The sequence below is a fragment of the Ornithodoros turicata genome, chromosome 8, assembly GCF_037126465.1.
Source record: "Ornithodoros turicata isolate Travis chromosome 8, ASM3712646v1, whole genome shotgun sequence".
NCBI classification, from domain to species: domain Eukaryota; kingdom Metazoa; phylum Arthropoda; class Arachnida; order Ixodida; family Argasidae; genus Ornithodoros; species Ornithodoros turicata.
The window spans coordinates 36,477,220-36,498,774 of record NC_088208.1 but is presented as its reverse complement, the minus strand read 5'-3'; the positions used below and the strand labels follow the sequence as shown (position 1 = coordinate 36,498,774).

Below are 21,555 nucleotides of genomic sequence, written 5' to 3'. Positions count from 1 at the left end.
ATTTTTCACCTTAAAAAATCCCAAGAGGGGGCGGCGCCCCGCTCGGACGAGGGACATCGTATAATCCCCAGGGCAAAAAAAAAAAAAAAAAGCCGCCGTGCAGCAGCAGCCGGCCAGGGTCCAAGACCCTTAGGCTTACCTTTTTTTCCATTTTTGGCAAAAAAATAAAAGTGCTCAAATCGAGCTACAATTGCGCATAGATACTCAGCAGGAACTGCGCTTTAATTTTAGTCCAGAATTTGTCCAGAAACAGGACCTTCGATTTTTCACCTTAAAAAATCCCAAGAGGGGGCGGCGCCCCGCTCGGACGAGGGACATCGTATAATCCCCAGGGCCAAAAAAAAAAAAAAAAGCCGCCGTGCAGCAGCAGCCGGCCAGGGTCCAAGACCCTTAGGCTGACCTTTTTTTCCATTTTTTGCCAAAAAATAAAAGTGCTCAAATCGAGCTACAATTGCGCATAGATACTCAGCAGGAACTGCGCTTTAATTTTAGTCCAAAATTTGTCCAGAAAGAGGACCTTCGATTTTTGACCCAAAAAAACCCCAAGAGGTTAGGCTTACCTTTTTTTCCATTTTTGGCCAAAAAATAAAAGTGCTCAAATCGAGCTAAAATTGCGTATAGATACTCAGCAGGAACTGCGCTTTAATTTTAGTCCAAAATTTGTCCAGAAAGAGGACCTTCGATTTTTGACCCAAAAAAACCCCAAGAGGTTAGGCTTACCTTTTTTTCCATTTTTGGCCAAAAAATAAAAGTGCTCAAATCGAGCTAAAATTGCGCATAGATACTCAGCAGGAACTGCGCGTTAATTTTAGTCCAAAATTTGTCCAGAAAGAGGACCTTCGATTTTTGGCCCAAAAAAACCCCAAGAGGTTAGGCTTACCTTTTTTTCCATTTTTGGCCAAAAAATAAAAGTGCTCAAATCGAGCTAAAATTGCGCATAGATACTCAGCAGGAACTGCGCGTTAATTTTAGTCCAAAATTTGTCCAGAAAGAGGACCTTCGATTTTTGACCCAAAAAAACCCCAAGAGGTTAGGCTTACCTTTTTTTCCATTTTTGGCCAAAAAATAAAAGTGCTCAAATCGAGCTAAAATTGCGCATAGATACTCAGCAGGAACTGCGCTTTAATTTTAGTCCAAAATTTGTCCAGAAAGAGGACCTTCGATTTTTGACCCAAAAAAACCCCAAGAGGTTAGGCTTACCTTTTCTTCCATTTTTGGCCAAAAAATAAAAGTGCTCAAATCGAGCTAAAATTGCGCATAGATACTCAGCAGGAACTGCGCTTTAATTTTAGTCCAAAATTTGTCCAGAAAGAGGACCTTCGATTTTTGACCCAAAAAAACCCCAAGAGGTTAGGCTTACCTTTTTTTCCATTTTTGGCCAAAAAATAAAAGTGCTCAAATCGAGCTAAAATTGCGCATAGATACTCAGCAGGAACTGCGCTTTAATTTTAGTCCAAAATTTGTCCAGAAAGAGGACCTTCGATTTTTCACCTTAAAAAATCCCAAGAGGGGGCGGCGCCCCGCTCGGACGAGGGACATCGTATAATCCCCAGGGCAAAAAAAAAAAAAAAAGCCGCCGTGCAGCAGCAGCCGGCCAGGGTCCAAGACCCTTAGGCTTACCTTTTTTTCCATTTTTGGCAAAAAAATAAAAGTGCTCAAATCGAGCTACAATTGCGCATAGATACTCAGCAGGAACTGCGCTTTAATTTTAGTCCAGAATTTGTCCAGAAACAGGACCTTCGATTTTTCACCTTAAAAAATCCCAAGAGGGGGCGGCGCCCCGCTCGGACGAGGGACATCGTATAATCCCCAGGGCCAAAAAAAAAAAAAAAAAAAGCCGCCGTGCAGCAGCAGCCGGCCAGGGTCCAAGACCCTTAGGCTGACCTTTTTTTCCATTTTTTGCCAAAAAATAAAAGTGCTCAAATCGAGCTACAATTGCGCATAGATACTCAGCAGGAACTGCGCTTTAATTTTAGTCCAAAATTTGTCCAGAAAGAGGACCTTCGATTTTTCACCTTAAAAAATCCCAAGAGGGGGCGGCGCCCCGCTCGGACGAGGGACATCGTATAATCCCCAGGGCCAAAAAAAAAAGCCGCCGTGCAGCAGCAGCCGGCCAGGGTCCAAGACCCTTAGGCTTACCTTTTTTTCCATTTTTGGCCAAAAAATAAAAGTGCTCAAATCGAGCTACAATTGCGCATAGATACTCAGCAGGAACTGCGCTTTAATTTTAGTCCAGAATTTGTCCAGAAACAGGACCTTCGATTTTTCACCTTAAAAAATCCCAAGAGGGGGCGGCGCCCCGCTCGGACGAGGGACATCGTATAATCCCCAGGGCCAAAAAAAAAAAAAAAAAAGCCGCCGTGCAGCAGCAGCCGGCCAGGGTCCAAGACCCTTAGGCTGACCTTTTTTTCCATTTTTTGCCAAAAAATAAAAGTGCTCAAATCGAGCTACAATTGCGCATAGATACTCAGCAGGAACTGCGCTTTAATTTTAGTCAAAAATTTGTCCAGAAACAGGACCTTCGATTTTTCACCTTAAAAAATCCCAAGAGGGGGCGGCGCCCTGCTCGGACGAGGGACATCGTATAATCCCCTGGGCCAAAAAAAAAAAGCCGCCGTGCAGCAGCAGCCGGCCAGGGTCCAAGACCCTTAGGCTTACGTTTTTTTCCATTTTTGGCCAAAAAATAAAAGTGCTCAAATCGAGCTACAATTGCGCATAGATACTCAGCAGGAACTGCGCTTTAATTTTAGTCAAAAATTTGTCCAGAAACAGGACCTTCGATTTTTCACCTTAAAAAATCCCAAGAGGGGGCGGCGCCCTGCTCGGACGAGGGACATCGTATAATCCCCTGGGCCAAAAAAAAAAAAAAAAAGCCGCCGTGCAGCAGCAGCCGGCCAGGGTCCAAGACCCTTAGGCTTACCTTTTTTTCCATTTTTGGCCAAAAAATAAAAGTGCTCAAATCGAGCTACAATTGCGCATAGATACTCAGCAGGAACTGCGCTTTAATTTTAGTCAAAAATTTGTCCAGAAACAGGACCTTCGATTTTTCACCTTAAAAAATCCCAAGAGGGGGCGGCGCCCTGCTCGGACGAGGGACATCGTATAATCCCCTGGGCCAAAAAAAAAAAAAGCCGCCGTGCAGCAGCAGCCGGCCAGGGTCCAAGACCCTTAGGCTTACCTTTTTTTCCATTTTTGGCCAAAAAATAAAAGTGCTCAAATCGAGCTAAAATTGCGCATAGATACTCAGCAGGAACTGCGCTTTAATTTTAGTCCAAAATTTGTCCAGAAAGAGGACCTTCGATTTTTCACCTTAAAAAATCCCAAGAGGGGGCGGCGCCCCGCTCGGACGAGGGACATCGTATAATCCCCAGGGCAAAAAAAAAAAAAAAAAAGCCGCCGTGCAGCAGCAGCCGGCCAGGGTCCAAGACCCTTAGGCTTACCTTTTTTTCCATTTTTGGCAAAAAAATAAAAGTGCTCAAATCGAGCTACAATTGCGCATAGATACTCAGCAGGAACTGCGCTTTAATTTTAGTCCAGAATTTGTCCAGAAACAGGACCTTCGATTTTTCACCTTAAAAAATCCCAAGAGGGGGCGGCGCCCCGCTCGGACGAGGGACATCGTATAATCCCCAGGGCCAAAAAAAAAAAAAAAAAGCCGCCGTGCAGCAGCAGCCGGCCAGGGTCCAAGACCCTTAGGCTGACCTTTTTTTCCATTTTTTGCCAAAAAATAAAAGTGCTCAAATCGAGCTACAATTGCGCATAGATACTCAGCAGGAACTGCGCTTTAATTTTAGTCCAAAATTTGTCCAGAAAGAGGACCTTCGATTTTTGACCCAAAAAAACCCCAAGAGGTTAGGCTTACCTTTTTTTCCATTTTTGGCCAAAAAATAAAAGTGCTCAAATCGAGCTAAAATTGCGTATAGATACTCAGCAGGAACTGCGCTTTAATTTTAGTCCAAAATTTGTCCAGAAAGAGGACCTTCGATTTTTGACCCAAAAAAACCCCAAGAGGTTAGGCTTACCTTTTTTTCCATTTTTGGCCAAAAAATAAAAGTGCTCAAATCGAGCTAAAATTGCGCATAGATACTCAGCAGGAACTGCGCTTTAATTTTAGTCCAAAATTTGTCCAGAAAGAGGACCTTCGATTTTTGACCCAAAAAAACCCCAAGAGGTTAGGCTTACCTTTTTTTCCATTTTTGGCCAAAAAATAAAAGTGCTCAAATCGAGCTAAAATTGCGCATAGATACTCAGCAGGAACTGCGCTTTAATTTTAGTCCAAAATTTGTCCAGAAAGAGGACCTTCGATTTTTGACCCAAAAAAACCCCAAGAGGTTAGGCTTACCTTTTTTTCCATTTTTGGCCAAAAAATAAAAGTGCTCAAATCGAGCTAAAATTGCGCATAGATACTCAGCAGGAACTGCGCTTTAATTTTAGTCCAAAATTTGTCCAGAAAGAGGACCTTCGATTTTTGACCCAAAAAAACCCCAAGAGGTTAGGCTTACCTTTTTTTCCATTTTTGGCCAAAAAATAAAAGTGCTCAAATCGAGCTAAAATTGCGCATAGATACTCAGCAGGAACTGCGCTTTAATTTTAGTCCAAAATTTGTCCAGAAAGAGGACCTTCGATTTTTGACCCAAAAAAACCCCAAGAGGTTAGGCTTACCTTTTTTTCCATTTTTGGCCAAAAAATAAAAGTGCTCAAATCGAGCTAAAATTGCGCATAGATACTCAGCAGGAACTGCGCTTTAATTTTAGTCCAAAATTTGTCCAGAAAGAGGACCTTCGATTTTTGACCCAAAAAAACCCCAAGAGGTTAGGCTTACCTTTTTTTCCATTTTTGGCCAAAAAATAAAAGTGCTCAAATCGAGCTAAAATTGCGCATAGATACTCAGCAGGAACTGCGCTTTAATTTTAGTCCAAAATTTGTCCAGAAAGAGGACCTTCGATTTTTGACCCAAAAAAACCCCAAGAGGTTAGGCTTACCTTTTTTTCCATTTTTGGCCAAAAAATAAAAGTGCTCAAATCGAGCTAAAATTGCGCATAGATACTCAGCAGGAACTGCGCTTTAATTTTAGTCCAAAATTTGTCCAGAAAGAGGACCTTCGATTTTTGACCCAAAAAAACCCCAAGAGGTTAGGCTTACCTTTTTTTCCATTTTTGGCCAAAAAATAAAAGTGCTCAAATCGAGCTAAAATTGCGCATAGATACTCAGCAGGAACTGCGCGTTAATTTTAGTCCAAAATTTGTCCAGAAAGAGGACCTTCGATTTTTGACCCAAAAAAACCCCAAGAGGTTAGGCTTACCTTTTTTTCCATTTTTGGCCAAAAAATAAAAGTGCTCAAATCGAGCTAAAATTGCGCATAGATACTCATCAGGAACTGCGCGTTAATTTTAGTCCAAAATTTGTCCAGAAAGAGGACCTTCGATTTTTGGCCCAAAAAAACCCCAAGAGGTTAGGCTTACCTTTTTTTCCATTTTTGGCCAAAAAATAAAAGTGCTCAAATCGAGCTAAAATTGCGCATAGATACTCAGCAGGAACTGCGCGTTAATTTTAGTCCAAAATTTGTCCAGAAAGAGGACCTTCGATTTTTGACCCAAAAAAACCCCAAGAGGTTAGGCTTACCTTTTTTTCCATTTTTGGCCAAAAAATAAAAGTGCTCAAATCGAGCTAAAATTGCGCATAGATACTCAGCAGGAACTGCGCTTTAATTTTAGTCCAAAATTTGTCCAGAAAGAGGACCTTCGATTTTTGACCCAAAAAAACCCCAAGAGGTTAGGCTTACCTTTTTTTCCATTTTTGGCCAAAAAATAAAAGTGCTCAAATCGAGCTAAAATTGCGCATAGATACTCAGCAGGAACTGCGCTTTAATTTTAGTCCAAAATTTGTCCAGAAAGAGGACCTTCGATTTTTGACCCAAAAAAACCCCAAGAGGTTAGGCTTACCTTTTTTTCCATTTTTGGCCAAAAAATAAAAGTGCTCAAATCGAGCTAAAATTGCGCATAGATACTCAGCAGGAACTGCGCTTTAATTTTAGTCCAAAATTTGTCCAGAAAGAGGACCTTCGATTTTTGACCCAAAAAAACCCCAAGAGGTTAGGCTTACCTTTTTTTCCATTTTTGGCCAAAAAATAAAAGTGCTCAAATCGAGCTAAAATTGCGCATAGATACTCAGCAGGAACTGCGCTTTAATTTTAGTCCAAAATTTGTCCAGAAAGAGGACCTTCGATTTTTCACCTTAAAAAATCCCAAGAGGGGGCGGCGCCCCGCTCGGACGAGGGACATCGTATAATCCCCAGGGCAAAAAAAAAAAAAAAAGCCGCCGTGCAGCAGCAGCCGGCCAGGGTCCAAGACCCTTAGGCTTACCTTTTTTTCCATTTTTGGCAAAAAAATAAAAGTGCTCAAATCGAGCTACAATTGCGCATAGATACTCAGCAGGAACTGCGCTTTAATTTTAGTCCAGAATTTGTCCAGAAACAGGACCTTCGATTTTTCACCTTAAAAAATCCCAAGAGGGGGCGGCGCCCCGCTCGGACGAGGGACATCGTATAATCCCCAGGGCCAAAAAAAAAAAAAAAAAAGCCGCCGTGCAGCAGCAGCCGGCCAGGGTCCAAGACCCTTAGGCTGACCTTTTTTTTCCATTTTTTGCCAAAAAATAAAAGTGCTCAAATCGAGCTACAATTGCGCATAGATACTCAGCAGGAACTGCGCTTTAATTTTAGTCCAAAATTTGTCCAGAAAGAGGACCTTCGATTTTTCACCTTAAAAAATCCCAAGAGGGGGCGGCGCCCCGCTCGGACGAGGGACATCGTATAATCCCCAGGGCCAAAAAAAAAAGCCGCCGTGCAGCAGCAGCCGGCCAGGGTCCAAGACCCTTAGGCTTACCTTTTTTTCCATTTTTGGCCAAAAAATAAAAGTGCTCAAATCGAGCTACAATTGCGCATAGATACTCAGCAGGAACTGCGCTTTAATTTTAGTCCAGAATTTGTCCAGAAACAGGACCTTCGATTTTTCACCTTAAAAAATCCCAAGAGGGGGCGGCGCCCCGCTCGGACGAGGGACATCGTATAATCCCCAGGGCCAAAAAAAAAAAAAAAAAGCCGCCGTGCAGCAGCAGCCGGCCAGGGTCCAAGACCCTTAGGCTGACCTTTTTTTCCATTTTTTGCCAAAAAATAAAAGTGCTCAAATCGAGCTACAATTGCGCATAGATACTCAGCAGGAACTGCGCTTTAATTTTAGTCAAAAATTTGTCCAGAAACAGGACCTTCGATTTTTCACCTTAAAAAATCCCAAGAGGGGGCGGCGCCCTGCTCGGACGAGGGACATCGTATAATCCCCTGGGCCAAAAAAAAAAAAAGCCGCCGTGCAGCAGCAGCCGGCCAGGGTCCAAGACCCTTAGGCTTACGTTTTTTTCCATTTTTGGCCAAAAAATAAAAGTGCTCAAATCGAGCTACAATTGCGCATAGATACTCAGCAGGAACTGCGCTTTAATTTTAGTCAAAAATTTGTCCAGAAACAGGACCTTCGATTTTTCACCTTAAAAAATCCCAAGAGGGGGCGGCGCCCTGCTCGCACGAGGGACATCGTATAATCCCCTGGGCCAAAAAAAAAAAAAAAAGCCGCCGTGCAGCAGCAGCCGGCCAGGGTCCAAGACCCTTAGGCTTACCTTTTTTTCCATTTTTGGCCAAAAAAATAAAAGTGCTCAAATCGAGCTACAATTGCGCATAGATACTCAGCAGGAACTGCGCTTTAATTTTAGTCAAAAATTTGTCCAGAAACAGGACCTTCGATTTTTCACCTTAAAAAATCCCAAGAGGGGGCGGCGCCCTGCTCGGACGAGGGACATCGTATAATCCCCTGGGCCAAAAAAAAAAAAGCCGCCGTGCAGCAGCAGCCGGCCAGGGTCCAAGACCCTTAGGCTTACCTTTTTTTCCATTTTTGGCCAAAAAATAAAAGTGCTCAAATCGAGCTACAATTGCGCATAGATACTCAGCAGGAACTGCGCTTTAATTTTAGTCCAAAATTTGTCCAGAAACAGGACCTTCGATTTTTCACCTTAAAAAATCCCAAGAGGGGGCGGCGCCCCGCTCGGACGAGGGACATCGTATAATCCCCAGGGCAAAAAAAAAAAAAAAAAGCCGCCGTGCAGCAGCAGCCGGCCAGGGTCCAAGACCCTTAGGCTTACCTTTTTTGCCATTTTTGGCCAAAAAATAAAAGTGCTCAAATCGAGCTACAATTGCGCATAGATACTCAGCAGGAACTGCGCTTTAATTTTAGTCCAAAATTTGTCCAGAAACAGGACCTTCGATTTTTCACCTTAAAAAATCCCAAGAGGGGGCGGCGCCCCGCTCGGACGAGGGACATCGTATAATCCCCAGGGCAAAAAAAAAAAAAAAAAAAAGCCGCCGTGCAGCAGCAGCCGGCCAGGGTCCAAGACCCTTAGGCTTACCTTTTTTTCCATTTTTGGCCAAAAAATAAAAGTGCTCAAATCGAGCTACAATTGCGCATAGATACTCAGCAGGAACTGCGCTTTAATTTTAGTCCAGAATTTGTCCAGAAACAGGACCTTCGATTTTTCACCTTAAAAAATAGCAAGAGGTTAGGCTTACCATTTTTCTATTTTTGGCCAAGAAATAAAAGTGCTCAAATCGAGCTAAAATTGCGCATAGATATTCAGCAGGAACTGCGCTTTAATTTCAGCCCAAAATTTGTCCAGAAAAACGACCCAAAAAGCTCCAAGAGGCTTACCTTTTACTTACTGATTTCTTCTTCCTCTCTTTCTTTTTTTGCCGAACAACCTTTAGCGATTGCGAGCAATCCAAGCCGTGGTTCTAGTGCTGACAAAGTCCCGTTGCCGTGTGTTTGGACGATTGATACTAACATACAAGATTCAGTGAACTGTGCAGGTACACCGTTTTTTTCCTTCTTTTATTTCCTAACGCGATATTTCACTAAAATGGCAGCCAAGACAGTCTGTCACATCAGACATGACTCTGTGTCACATATGTAAGGAGTGTCACGCGTACGTTGTCTCTCGTAGGGAATTTCCAAAGATCAACAACATCTCCCCTTACACACACACACACACACACACACACAAAAGAGGAAGACCTCTCCCTGTGGTCCTCTTAAGAAATGACGTCATAGCTAGGGGCGAACAAGGACGCGACCGAAAGCCACAGTCTTGAGGGGATTACGATGGTCTCTGAAAGGGACGCGACCTTCGGTCCTACTTTTCTTCCAACCAGAGGCAGCGAACAAGTGCCCATTCGTGGAACCCAGGGGCCCGGTATTCAACTTGCCGTTATTCCATAACGAGCTCTTGCGCGAGCCTACCATAGCGGCTCTGTGACAGTTGAAGATCCAGGCCCAGCCAGCCCAGCTCTTACTTTCCGAACTGTTTCGGTTTCGTTCTGTCTACTAACGTCATGATGACGTGTTTCGGGGTCGCTCGGCAATTTTATCATTTTTGCTGGAAGTCCCGGCAATTTGTATACATCATAGAACTCATAAGGAGAGATTATGATTTCTATGGTATATATATTGACGGCAAACACGAAAAGTCATCTTATACAGGTGTTGAAAGAATCACGTGGGGTACGCTGATGGCCGGCAGAAAGACCTTCTCGCTGACTGAACCATAGTAACGCCACCAACGCCGCCGCCAAAAGTGATGTCGAAACGGGCTAGCGAAGCGAGTTATCGCTGACGTTACTTGCCGGTCATGATAAGCTTGACGCTGTATTCATGACGTTGTGCTACATTTATAGACGAACAACATATCGTGGCTCTGTGATAAGATATCGTGGCTTGTGTGGAGCGAATATAACAAAAGTAAGTTTGCATGCGAGTTACAGCCACGAGCCGGTGAACAAATCTTTCTGACGCATGCCCTTCGTGTATGCACATGATTGCATTTTAATGCTTCCGTGACGCATAAGAGAGAAACGTGAATGAAATATGCGAAAGGCTAGAAGGTTCTACCGTGTGCGCTACAGACTACAGAGCGCTACAACGCTTTCACTGACAGACTAGTTTATACCAATAAAGAGCACACCTGACTATACCTTTTAAAACGGGCAATAAAATTCTCCGAAGCATCTGTCGAGTCATCCTCCTTATGCAAGAGCTACGTAGCATGATGTGCGTACGAGACGCAGTATATGTTACACTTCGTGGCATTCTTTATTCCAGTGCCTCTTCAAACACAGTGGAGAAGAGTGAGTAGGGAAGGTGGTGACACTCACCAGATAAGCCGAGCAACTATACAACGTTACTGACAAAGGTGCTGTCAAAAATGAGGTAATCAATCACTTCAGTAACTTACGCTGACACATGCTAGAACTTCCCTTCTGCGATATGGGACGCACATGTAAAAAAAAGAAAAAGATCTGTATCTTGATGCCCCCATCGTATGAAGCACTGAAAATTCTTTGCCTTTTAGCACTGATATGAAGTAACAGTGCACCAATATTTCCAAGGACCTGGAAAGCTGGTTGTTTCGTAGCAGTTGTCAAAATGCTATGCGCATATCTCACTTCCTTTTTAGGTACAAGCCATTCTTCTTGGGCATTATATTGACCTCACTGACATGGGCAGTTGTGCTGTACCTGTACTTTGAGTCTTATCAAGTTGGCTGGCCCACTGTAGACCCTGGAGTCCACCGTTGGAAGTTACGACCTAGACGCAACGGCGTCAGGAGTCAGCCTTTTCTTGGTCACGATGTCCGTGTCTTCGAAGGTAATCTCACATCGGGCAAAGGCGGCGGTCGTCTGCTACCGAAGCACATCGACGTGAGCCTCAATGAGATCAAGGGCATCTCGGACGTCGCGCAGCTTGGTGTGATACGCTCTCCAGAAGATCAGGAGGTGAAGGTTACAGGTTACCACAATCACGCCTTCAATGTCCTTATCAGCAACAGGATAGGGTTCCACAGGAAGATACCAGATACAAGAAATGAGTTGTGAGTTGTGTTGTCGCATTACTGCGTTTGTGTTTCTCGTTAAATCACGGGGACCAAAAAAATAGGGATCCTGCACTTCGTGTCCGGTTTTAGCATATATGGCCCTTTGTTTTCTCACTGTAGATGTAGAAAACAGAGCTACCCTTCGGAACTGCCGCAAGCGAGCGTCATCATCTGCTTCTTTAATGAGGCTTGGTCCGCACTGCTTCGTACTGTCCACAGTGTGCTCGATCGAACGCCACCCAACTTGTTAAAGGAGATCATATTAGTGGACGACAACAGCACTTTCGGTATGAACAGGCTTTCTTCTTTGTTGGTTTGGCTTGAGAGTTGTCTGTGGACTGCAAAGAATAAAAGGGCACGTTTGGAGCAATTTGCCGAGAGCAAAATGTTAACGAGAAGGAAGGACGTTAAGGTGAAGGATCTGATTGAGTGCAGGCTCAGCAAGAATGTCTTGTTAACGTCTTGTTTGTAATCAATTACTCCTGTCTTTTATTCTTTCATGACAAGGGAAGGCTCATCCAACTTTTTCACTTCAACTTTTATAACTGCTCTTTTCAGCCATCAAAACTTTGTTATTCCAAACTCATTCTTCTTTTACTGTCTTTGGACACGATTAAATTTCTTATCAATCACTGTCATTTCATGCGTGTGTAATCTGCTGATTATTGGTCTTCTGAATTCCAAATGCGGTGGCTCAAATGCTAGCTTCTTTGTCTAAGTGCTCTCTACCAATTATCTGAGTTGTCAGAAATCTTGCTACAAATTTGAAAATCTGCGCAAGATTACGCTACTCTATGTATCTCGCGTACTCGAGATTATTTATGTATATACTGGAGAGTTAGGCTCAATATATGCAAACTTTATCGCGCTTTCAGACGACCTCGGAGAAAAGCTACCCTTGTACGTTCAACAGAACCTGCCCGAGAAGGTCGTCGTCGTCAGGACTCGTGACAGAGAAGGCCTAATCAGGGCGAGGATGTTCGGAGCCAAGCATGCAACTGCAGAGGTAAGCCCTGGGTCGCCTCACATGGCCGTAATTTAAAAGGGATTATCGCATCCGGAAACGTGTCTACGAGACCTATACAGAAATGTTTGGCATTGCTTCGCATAAAGTTTCGTTAAAAAATTCATATAAAATTTCGTTAAAAAATAATAAAATTTCGTTAAAAATTCATATAAAATTTCGTTAAAAAATGCATATAAAATTTTCGTTAAAAAATTCGTATAAAATTTTAGCACATAATACGTCTTTCAGTGTATAGCTGAGCTTCCACACGGATGTCTTATTCATTTTATGCAAAAAAAACGGCAGTATCGGTGCTGCTTTTGTAGATTATTCAGAAATGTATAGAGCACCCTCCTCTCGGACAACGATAACGATAGCAAGTTTCCTTCCCCATTTAGGTACTGGTGTTCCTGGACAGTCACTGTGAAGTGAACGAGGTCTGGTTGGAACCCCTGCTGCACCGCATCATGCTCAACCGGACCACCGTGACCTGCCCGATCATCGACATCATTAACGCGGACACCTTTCAGTACTCCCCCTCCCCCATCGTGCGCGGAGGGTTCAACTGGGGCCTCCACTTTAGATGGGATGCCTTGCCGGCCTCCCTCCAGCACAACGGGCCAAACGTGATCAACCCCATACCGTGAGTGTACACCTTCGGTATTGGTCCGCAGCAACAAATACACCCCATTGAGTCAATACTCGTGAAGAATACCGGCTCGGTGAGTGAGATCAAAAAGGAGAGGAGTTGGATGAGGGAAATGGGAGAGAGAAAGAGAGAATAGGAGAAGTATATCAGCAGAGGAAGTGCTTACTTAGCAAAAATGTGCCGTTGCTTTAATTTTGACTGCCTTTCCCTTTTCACTACCCTCATTCTCTAATTAATTGAGGCCAGGTTGGAACTGTTCTAAATTCTTTCAAAGGGAATTTGCTCTTCTTAAATGTGAACTATTCCATGAAGCTCCTTCTGTGTCAATATACCGGTAAAACGCTGCTGGTACTGCCTCTCAACTGATACAAGGAACTGGCCATAGCCACGGTGCCTAAATGCTGGCCTGATGGCAGAAAAAGTCTAAACGCAAATCAATGGGGCGTTCCTTCCTTTTTTTTAACCTTCTGTCTGTTCCAATGGGACAGGTCTCCCACGATGGCCGGCGGATTGTTTGCCATGAACCGAAAGTTTTTTCACAAGCTGGGCGATTACGACGACGGTATGGACATCTGGGGCGGCGAAAACCTCGAGATGTCGTTCAGAGTAAGCCCCGTTACTTCTGCGGAGTTTTCTGCCACATTTTTTCCGGTCTTCAAAAAAGGGTTTTCCACATTCCAACGCAGATCTGGATGTGCGGAGGTCAGCTGGAGATAATTCCGTGTTCCCGGGTCGGACACATTTTCAGGAGGCGCCGCCCGTACGGTTCACCCACGGGCGAAGACACTCTTACCAAGAACTCGCTGCGTGTTGCCCACGTATGGATGGATGAGTATAAGGTAGTACGCACCTTTGCAGTACGTAACGCGTTTATGTATAAATATTCACAAAAAATATTTTGCTGGTTAGGCTCGTTTCTATATTGTCCCGGAAAAGACACATGCAACAACGATGACGACAACCCTGTAGGATAATGTAAATAGTACACTAATGACTGTTTACTGTTTATGTAATTTGAAAATTGCCATAAAGATAATATTTATCCACATATACATTTACCAATTGCAACTCTAAGCAAAACCGTAAAAGGTTTTTATTGTGTCACAAATAGAACTTGTAGAAGCAAATTTCATTTATGCTCGGGACAATAGCAATATACAATACAATACCATACTATACAATACCAATATACAATATGGCTATAATATATGGCTATATAATAGCCATATATATATATATATAATATATATATATATACAATGGCTATAATATACAATACTATACAATACCAATATAACAACCAATATAATGTACGGTACCAATACCACACCCGTACAACAGGTACGACCCTGTGGCTTGCTAGACATTTCTGATGCATGAAGCGATACTATTTTCAGGCTTACTACTTCCAAACACGTTCCGAAGTCATCAACAGGCCTTATGGAGACATAACGACGAGACTAGCCCTGCGCAAGAAACTGAGGTGCAAATCGTTTGACTGGTACATGAAGAACGTGTATCCCGAACTCCAGCCTCCGAGCAAGCCCAATAAAAAGCACAAAAGTAGAGGCCCAAACTTCCAAAGCCTTGCCAGTTTCAAGAGGAAAATGCCGGCAACTGTGGGAAAATTCCAAGTACGTACTGGCGAACGCAGGGACAACTGCAAACAGTCTGCCGTGCCAGCATCTGAAAACACCCCTCTTTTTCTCTCCTAAACTGGGTATCTTAACTGTTTTAGATACAGCTATCTGGAACGGACCTCTGTCTCGAGTCTGAAGATGGTGTGACAACAAAGGGGTCTGTCCTGCTGCTGCAGAAGTGCGTTCTCATTAAGCGTCAGGTATGTGCATCATTGTTGCTGTTACACCTGCACGTATACATCCAGATTGCAAAATGTTTTACCAATTTTCGTGGGTGAAAGTGCCGTGCAATCTCCCATATCGAAAGCACGCTTCACATGTAAAGATCTGTTAAGCTGCCACGTTTCAATGTTTCATGTTCTCAGGAACTTTGTGTTCTGAGTATGTTCCAGTTCTCTATGTGTTGTTATCAGGCAAAGCACGCACACAATGCGGTTCTGTCTCATTGTAGAGATACAGACAAGTTGGCCACAGAGCACATGAAAACTGTCTACACATAGTATCTCCATGTATTTTGCCAGCTGATTGAAAGTAGGGATTTAGGAAAGGGAATGAAAACTTTAGGAGTATACATACCATGTTTCGAGCAGAGAAAGCACATCGCAGGTATCTGCGGTGTCCTTGCTCTACGTGACGATGTACAAGGACAGTATGACACACGTTTTCAGGTCTCAGGTCATTTTCAGGACATTTTCAGGATTACACGAGGCTAAAAGCAACCACTCGCGCACGGAATCATAGTAGAAAAATACTGACGTTTTGCCCGCTTCTTGCAGCTCTGGTACGAGACTGAGAAGCACGACTTGCGTCTCGCGGAACTCCTCTGCCTCGACGGAGGTGACCAGTATCCGCGCTTAGCAAAGTGCCACGAAATGGGTGGATCCCAGGACTGGAGGCACTCCAGCAATGTGAGTAATCCCCCTTCTGCAATCGATAACTTTAGTCACGAATAATCTCGCGGTAATTCGGAGTATTCTAAGACGAAACACGTTTGTTGCGTCGACGCAGAAGAACTCCGCTCTCTACAACCTGGCAGCTGGCCTGTGCCTCGGTGCCAAGGAAAGCAAGGCTGGACAGTACGCTTCCATGGAGATGTGCGACAGCCCCAGAGCACTCCGGTGGGACTTCAAGGTGGTCGCTGTTTAGATTTGACGAGGAAAGCGGTGACCAGTACGAATGACCTCGAAAGCGACAGGAATTGCTGCAAGCGGGCGCGACTCAAGGAGCTGCGGAACTTTGTAGCATTGCCACACGGTGATATGTATAATATATGTAGCGCACTTCGAACAAGGCGAGTTAGTCGATGCACCAGTAGTCCGAGCGTAATATATGTATGATATTCTGCTGAATGCCAGAGAAAGTCAGTGCTGAAATTCACACTCGTCTCGCAAATGGAGCCGAAGGCCACTTCCATGAAAGAGATGAGTGCTTCTACTGTGCCACACGTGATAGGACTTCTGGGTAGGTGTGCGTTAACCACCCATAGTATTGTCGGTACTGCTCACTCAATTGCCCTTGCATCCCAACTGCCTATGAATTAATGAGTATGAAATACGAATATTAATGGATATGAAGGACGGGCACTCTTTAGAGTGGAATACCAATGAGCAATGAAGTAAATCTTGTATTACGGTCACGTAGCAAGTTGCATTGCAGTCATTCAGCAAAATACACCGGAACATTGTAGACATTTGTCATCCGCAAGGTATTATACCTTATTCACTACCTAAGCACTTCTTTCTGAAACCGGTTCAACTGCACTGGTAATGTACGTTGGCTGATATACCTCATGCTGTGTCACGGGGTTTTCACGCAGTTATGAGTGTTGTGAATAGGGAACTTATTGATGTTGAAGTCCAGCATATTGTCCTCTTGGATTGCGTACTCATTTTGGCTGTACATATTTATTTTGCAAGCTTCGCACATTTTGGAGTACATATACAGCACAGTGGAGCAGAAGCATGAGGTCGGCACCGATGATATTTTGAATAGAGATTGTTCGAAGTGTTGGCTGACCTTGGGCTTCTGCTCAGTGGTGTATCCAGAATCTCTAGCATGGGGGCGGCAGTGGGGTTGTAACAGCATTATTTGTCCTATCCGACATGTGTCTAAAGATGATACATTTTGGGTGAATGTAGGGAGGGGGGGGGGGGTGAATAAATCAGTGCTTCTGCATGAATGTACTTTCACTGGATTACTTGATTTTTCACTATTCGATGTAAAGTACAGTGAATTTGTGAGCCTGAATTGCAGTTGGTTTAGGCTGATGTGTCCTGATGATCAATGTCAATGGTGATTTAGCAATGTCTCCTTTACATTTGAAATACCGTGTAGATTATCGTAAAATATTGCAGCGAGTTAGCCGTCAATACACCAGCCGAAACCTGGCCAGCACTGGCTGCCTTATTTTAACATTTCAACGTTTTTGGGTCATCAACAAAGAAGACAGTTGGGCCAGTTCTTTGGTGTTGGGGAGGGGGGGCTTTGTGTTTCTTTGCCAGTGTTCCAATCTCAGCCTGGTTACTTCCCATGCATTTCTTCGTGTGGTTGTGGGGACAATACCGTCATGCCAAATGAACAAGAAGGAACTCTGACAGTTTTCACGTTGCTTATTCCTTCTGTCTACTTTGAGATATTGTAAGTAAAAACCTATGCACCTGTCTGTCTAGGAAAAATCTGAGGAGATGGATGTTTGACTTCCTGCTTCGACACAAACACACACTCCACAGTGGCACCACCACTCCTTGCACATTCCCTTGTGTTTCCCAGTCATGTCTCTTGTACCCCTCTGTTCTTGCTCACTACAAGCCGTCGCACATGCGGTGAGAATGTGAATTGAATGGTTCTCTGCAATAATTGTGTTAAACTAATTGATATCGTTTTCAACAGACGTATTTCAATCGGTAAATACATAGCATGCCTTACATGCAAAAAAGCTTGTGGGCTGCTGCATTGAAAAAAATTGTGCAGGAAACTCCAGTTTGACGAAATGCATAGTAGCTGCTGACACTCATGACAGAGATCACAATGGCAAATGATATGGATAATTCTATCACTTATGGTTATACATAATCAATCACAAACACGCTCAAGCAAAGTCTCTGCTTCAAGTACCACTACTGCACTATGTACTAATGATGTATGCGGACTCCTGGAAGTACGGCATTTGTGCCATTCCTCAAAATACTCTCCTCAGCAGTGTGCCATCGTTACTCAGGGAGGGTGTTACCCACTTGTTAAACAAAATTGGGTATATTTTTTTATAAATTTTTATGACTAAAAAATATTTCTTTTCCCTATACGTTACCTCCGAAGCGGATTTTCACTTACATCATTATTGCAGAGAGCCGTTCAACAGACAGTGGAAACCAGGAGAAACATGGGGTCATAAAACCTTGAGGCTGTAAGCCCTCGCAAACAATGGCATCCCCGTGCATAGTATACAACCAACAACAACAACAACAACAATTGTAACATGGCACAACCATAATAATGAGGTCATTAAAAGTGTGGCGTTGTTGATGTCCACCTTTTTTGCTCTTTCTCTTGGATGCTCCAATACTAGGCACACTTCAATACATATCTGTTCAGTGCAGGTCACAGAAGAACTACAGAAGTGTATCCCGTTACTAAAAATGCGCATTACTAAGTAACCGTGTTATGCAATATAACTTAAGGTAGCTTGATATGATGTGACACAGAAAATATGTATGCATGATGCAGGATATAGTCGACGTGTTCCCACAATGCAGTTCTGCCCGTATGTGTTGCTGAAGCATGCCGTGGTGGCAGTGTGAAATGTTACACGTCTCAGTATTAAGGATGACGAAAAGTGTTCTTAAAGCATTTCAAAGAGGGTGCACATACCTCTACACACTCAACTTGGCAGAAGGAGAATTCTCCTGTACGCAGCACGCAATGTCTTCCATGTGTACATGCTGTTGTCGATCTTCGTCATAAATAAAAAGATATGGTTCTGTGAGCATGCACTCCTTCGCAGTCTTATCTAGCAACCATGACGAAAAACCCGAGACTGGGAAAAAGGACGAAAACAGACGACACAACACAAAGTCTGAGACTTGAGACTGAGTTTTGAGACTTTGTGTTGTGTCGTCTGTTTTCGTCCTTTGTCCCAGTCTCGGGTTTTTCGTCATGGATCTTAGCCACCAGCTCGCTTGCTTTTGAACCATTTTATCTTATCTAGCAAATATTGCAACGCTACAATGCACTACCTTTTCTGAATACTATTTTTTAGTCTACGTATTATTACGTGGAACTAGGAGAGGTACTGGATGTTAATTGCATATTCTCCTCTTCAACACTAACCTTTGGTCGACAGCGCCTTGGAACCTGAGGATTGTGGCAGAAGTTACGTAGCCTCTTAACCAGCTGGTTCTGGGTATTGTACAGACACTCCTCTGTAAAACACGTAGGTAATTTTGTTACTAAAGAATGGCAGGCTATAAAAACAACTGCTGTTCCTTAATCGTAATATGCAACCTGGAATTATCATAGGTCTCAGCTATTACTATACAAATTGATGTTTTGGACTTTCGGTAGACATCTATCATTTGTGGATAAAGCTTTATGTACCAGGGAATATTTCCGGATAAACAAGCCGCTTGGGGCAGAGGGGGTAGCATCCGTACAGCGTCGCCTCTAACCTGGAATCAAAATGCCGGTGTAATCGGAAAAGTGCTCTTAACGTTGTTTTTACTGGAACTTGATAGCATACTAGTGTAGCTTACATAGCAACGCCGAAGAATTCGTGATGGGCTGTTGACACTGCAACATCAGCCGTAGACAAGATCTTGTAGTAGTCAGCCTTGTTCTCTTGATGACCCCACGCAAATATGTGGCCCTCCAGCTTTGCCCTTGCAGTCGTAAATACTCCTGACAAGTTCGGATCATACGCTGTATTTTTATACACATTCCAGTGCGTGGCGTGCAAAATGTTACTGCAGAGGGCGAACATGGTCTTTTTTTTTTAGATCTGAAATTCTTTAATGAACCATCATTATCATCAGGGGCCCAGTTATCACATTCTCCTGAGGCTGACAACTCACCCTCTAAGGTCTCAACAGCAAAATGTAGCTTGCTCATGAAGGATTTTTTTTTTGTTGCAAATGTAATTAATTATACATTATGTAGTTATTGAAGTAAAGGCATAGAAAAACAAAGAAATCAGTTACTCAACAGATAGAACAGCATACACGCAGGCCAGCTGACAGCCCAGACTTATGAGGAGGAAAGCATGAACCAGAGCTGTCTTCTGTGTCATACCTTGTGTGTGTTGCGCAAGCTCAGACTTAATCAGTTACTTAAAATTAGAGCTTGATTTGTGGTACTCCTCTTCTTTGGAATAAAAATGCTTCTAAAAATTGTGACAATTTTTTCTTGCCATTTTAAGAGTCGTATCCCCTTAAGGACCACGTCTTTACAGTGTCACACACACACACACAAAATTCCATACCTGGGATTTCAGAGAACTCCTGTCCCAATACAGAAACCTTGAATTGGAGGCCTTCAGAATGCAATTGTACCAGTGCAGCAAAGAAATCCTCAGGTCCCTTGTCATGCTCCCTTGTCAAATTATAGTTGACGTTTTGCGTTGTTCAATCGATGGTTTATCAGCTATGGCAACAGCTTACCATCGATGAGGCCATACGATGTGGAGAACGTCACTAGTTGACATCTGATCGAGACACGTTGCCTCATTGCCCACAACACCAGCAACATCTGGTGGCAAATCCAATGGGAAGTACAACACCGACGACTTGTTTCGAATCTTTTCTTCTAATCCCTTCGGTCGATAGTCTGGCATCAACTTGAGGAAATGGGTGATTTCTCCAAGGAAGGAGTGCATATTGTATTTCGAATTGAAAAGAACCTTGTCCGCAACCAAGCTGCAACACAAGATGTTCTGTTCACAACGAATGACAAGTTATGCGGCGTTTCTGTTACGAAGTGGCGTGTAATGTTAGGCACTTCCGAGCAACGTCCACATTAACTGACACATTCGTGACCTGCCTACTCTCCCTGATTACACATGATTGACGGAGACTGTCAGTCATTTTACAAATGCCCAAATATTTGCCAGGCCATGTCTTGTAGCGAAAAATCACATATTTGACAAGAGACATTACTGATGTCTTGTGCAGCAAGTCTCTCTACAGCAGTGGATTAGGCTAAAGTAGATAATTTTTTGCAGAACTTTAAAGCACAAAGAATAGTACGACCTTACTGTCGAGGAAGAGACGTTGTCAAAGATTGTTTTTTGACTATACTAGTCAGGAGTACTGCGGAGTACGTTCTAACACTCTATGACATGAAAATAGTTGAAATGCGAAAATAAGGTTCTAGACGCTAATGTCTATTCCGTATGAAAGAGTTATATGAGAGGACAACGTCCACGGACAAGCTACTGGGCTCACTTGGTTTACATTGAGTTTTCTGCGCTCAGAATTCGTTCGTGCGTGAGCACTCGCGCGGTCAAGCCAGGACAAGAGTTGAAACTCACCAAGAAATAATTTGGTTGTATCCGTACTGGAAGTCTCTATCTTGCTGCTTACGTACTGGGTACACAAGTTGATTTTCATGAAAATAGAGCACCTTGTGCAATCTTGCAATGTCAGGGCGGAGACTCACGAGTTCAGCGAGGTTTAGGACTGAGCTCGCTAATAGTACTCTGCAAGGGAGAAAAGATAACAATGGAAACCAGTGCAAGAAGACACGACGTTGAAAATATACTCGTCTGCTCCGTTCTCTCGTATTCAGAACGACAGCATGTCACGCAGAAGGCACCCCTTTTACTCACTTGTAAGTTTCGTTTTCGGGGATTGCCTCTGCCAGCCAGACAGCTGATGTTCTCGCCCTCCAATGCCATTTCACGCCGGACATAGTTATTAACTTCGCCTCATCGCCTAACTCACTCGCTAATAAATCCACTAGCTGCTTGTGGGATCCGCTGTAGAACGGCTCAATGAGTAATACTGACATTTTGAGGCCAAAAGCAGAGCGAGCTACGAAGATTCAAACAAGCACGCCATTTTTTAAACGCACGTTGGCTTGTCATGGCTCGTGGCTTGGTCTTGCTCAGCGGGAGAGCCGCGAAGTGGCAGTACCGGCAGTACGCTCTGAAATCTGAATAGGTGTCTCAGTACTAGCGCCCTCTGTAACTTTGACTTTCGAACGAAAAGCCATGGATCGACAGGAGAGCGGAGAGCTTCCGCCTGGGGCACTATTGTGTGAAGCCCCCCGCCCCCTCCAATAGACGCTCTGTACACAAAAAAGAAAAA

The 21,555-nt window shown here is 43.6% G+C and overlaps 2 protein-coding genes across 3 annotated transcripts; one reads left to right on the top strand and one right to left on the bottom strand.

The window, feature by feature from the left end:
• Positions 1-9,648: 9,648 nt before the first annotated feature.
• LOC135367164 (polypeptide N-acetylgalactosaminyltransferase 11-like) lies at positions 9,649-18,239 on the top strand. Its single transcript, XM_064600300.1, has 12 exons — positions 9,649-9,830; positions 10,191-10,298; positions 10,546-10,959; positions 11,083-11,249; positions 11,838-11,968; positions 12,367-12,611; positions 13,106-13,223; positions 13,304-13,456; positions 14,015-14,251; positions 14,356-14,457; positions 15,034-15,165; positions 15,266-18,239. Exons 2-12 carry the CDS (start codon positions 10,294-10,296, stop codon positions 15,401-15,403), a joined length of 1,842 nt encoding a protein of 613 aa, XP_064456370.1. The 5' UTR covers positions 9,649-9,830; positions 10,191-10,293; the 3' UTR covers positions 15,404-18,239.
• On the bottom strand, positions 9,890-21,351 carry LOC135367165 (tRNA-queuosine alpha-mannosyltransferase-like). Of its 2 annotated transcripts, none has more exons than XM_064600301.1 (9): positions 21,075-21,351; positions 20,778-20,945; positions 19,909-20,163; positions 19,731-19,840; positions 19,006-19,150; positions 18,851-18,921; positions 18,584-18,675; positions 18,125-18,206; positions 9,890-11,300 (listed from the first exon to the last, which is right to left on the bottom strand). In XM_064600301.1, the coding sequence occupies exons 1-8, from the start codon at positions 21,254-21,256 to the stop codon at positions 18,135-18,137; spliced, it is 1,095 nt and encodes a 364-aa protein (XP_064456371.1). In that variant the 5' UTR covers positions 21,257-21,351; the 3' UTR covers positions 9,890-11,300; positions 18,125-18,134. The 2 variants fall into 2 exon arrangements, with proteins under 2 accessions (XP_064456371.1, XP_064456372.1); XM_064600302.1 differs by lacking the exon at positions 9,890-11,300 and adding an exon at positions 13,897-17,104.
• Positions 21,352-21,555: the final 204 nt, after the last annotated feature.

Excerpts from the sequence above, each read along its gene's own strand:
- LOC135367164 (XM_064600300.1), top strand. Across the intron at positions 10,960-11,082 it reads CCAGATACAAGAAATGAGTT|ATGTAGAAAACAGAGCTACC; the intron begins GTGAGTTGTGTT and ends TTCTCACTGTAG. Across the intron at positions 11,250-11,837 it reads GGACGACAACAGCACTTTCG|ACGACCTCGGAGAAAAGCTA; the intron begins GTATGAACAGGC and ends TCGCGCTTTCAG.
- LOC135367165 (XM_064600301.1), bottom strand. The coding sequence starts at position 21,256 with ATGTCAGTATTACTCATTGAGCCGTTCTACAGCGGATCCCACAAGCAG. Across the intron at positions 20,164-20,777 it reads TACAACCAAATTATTTCTTG|CTTGGTTGCGGACAAGGTTC; the intron begins GTGAGTTTCAAC and ends CTTGTGTTGCAG. Across the intron at positions 18,207-18,583 it reads CAAGGCGCTGTCGACCAAAG|ATCGACAACAGCATGTACAC; the intron begins GTTAGTGTTGAA and ends TTTATGACGAAG.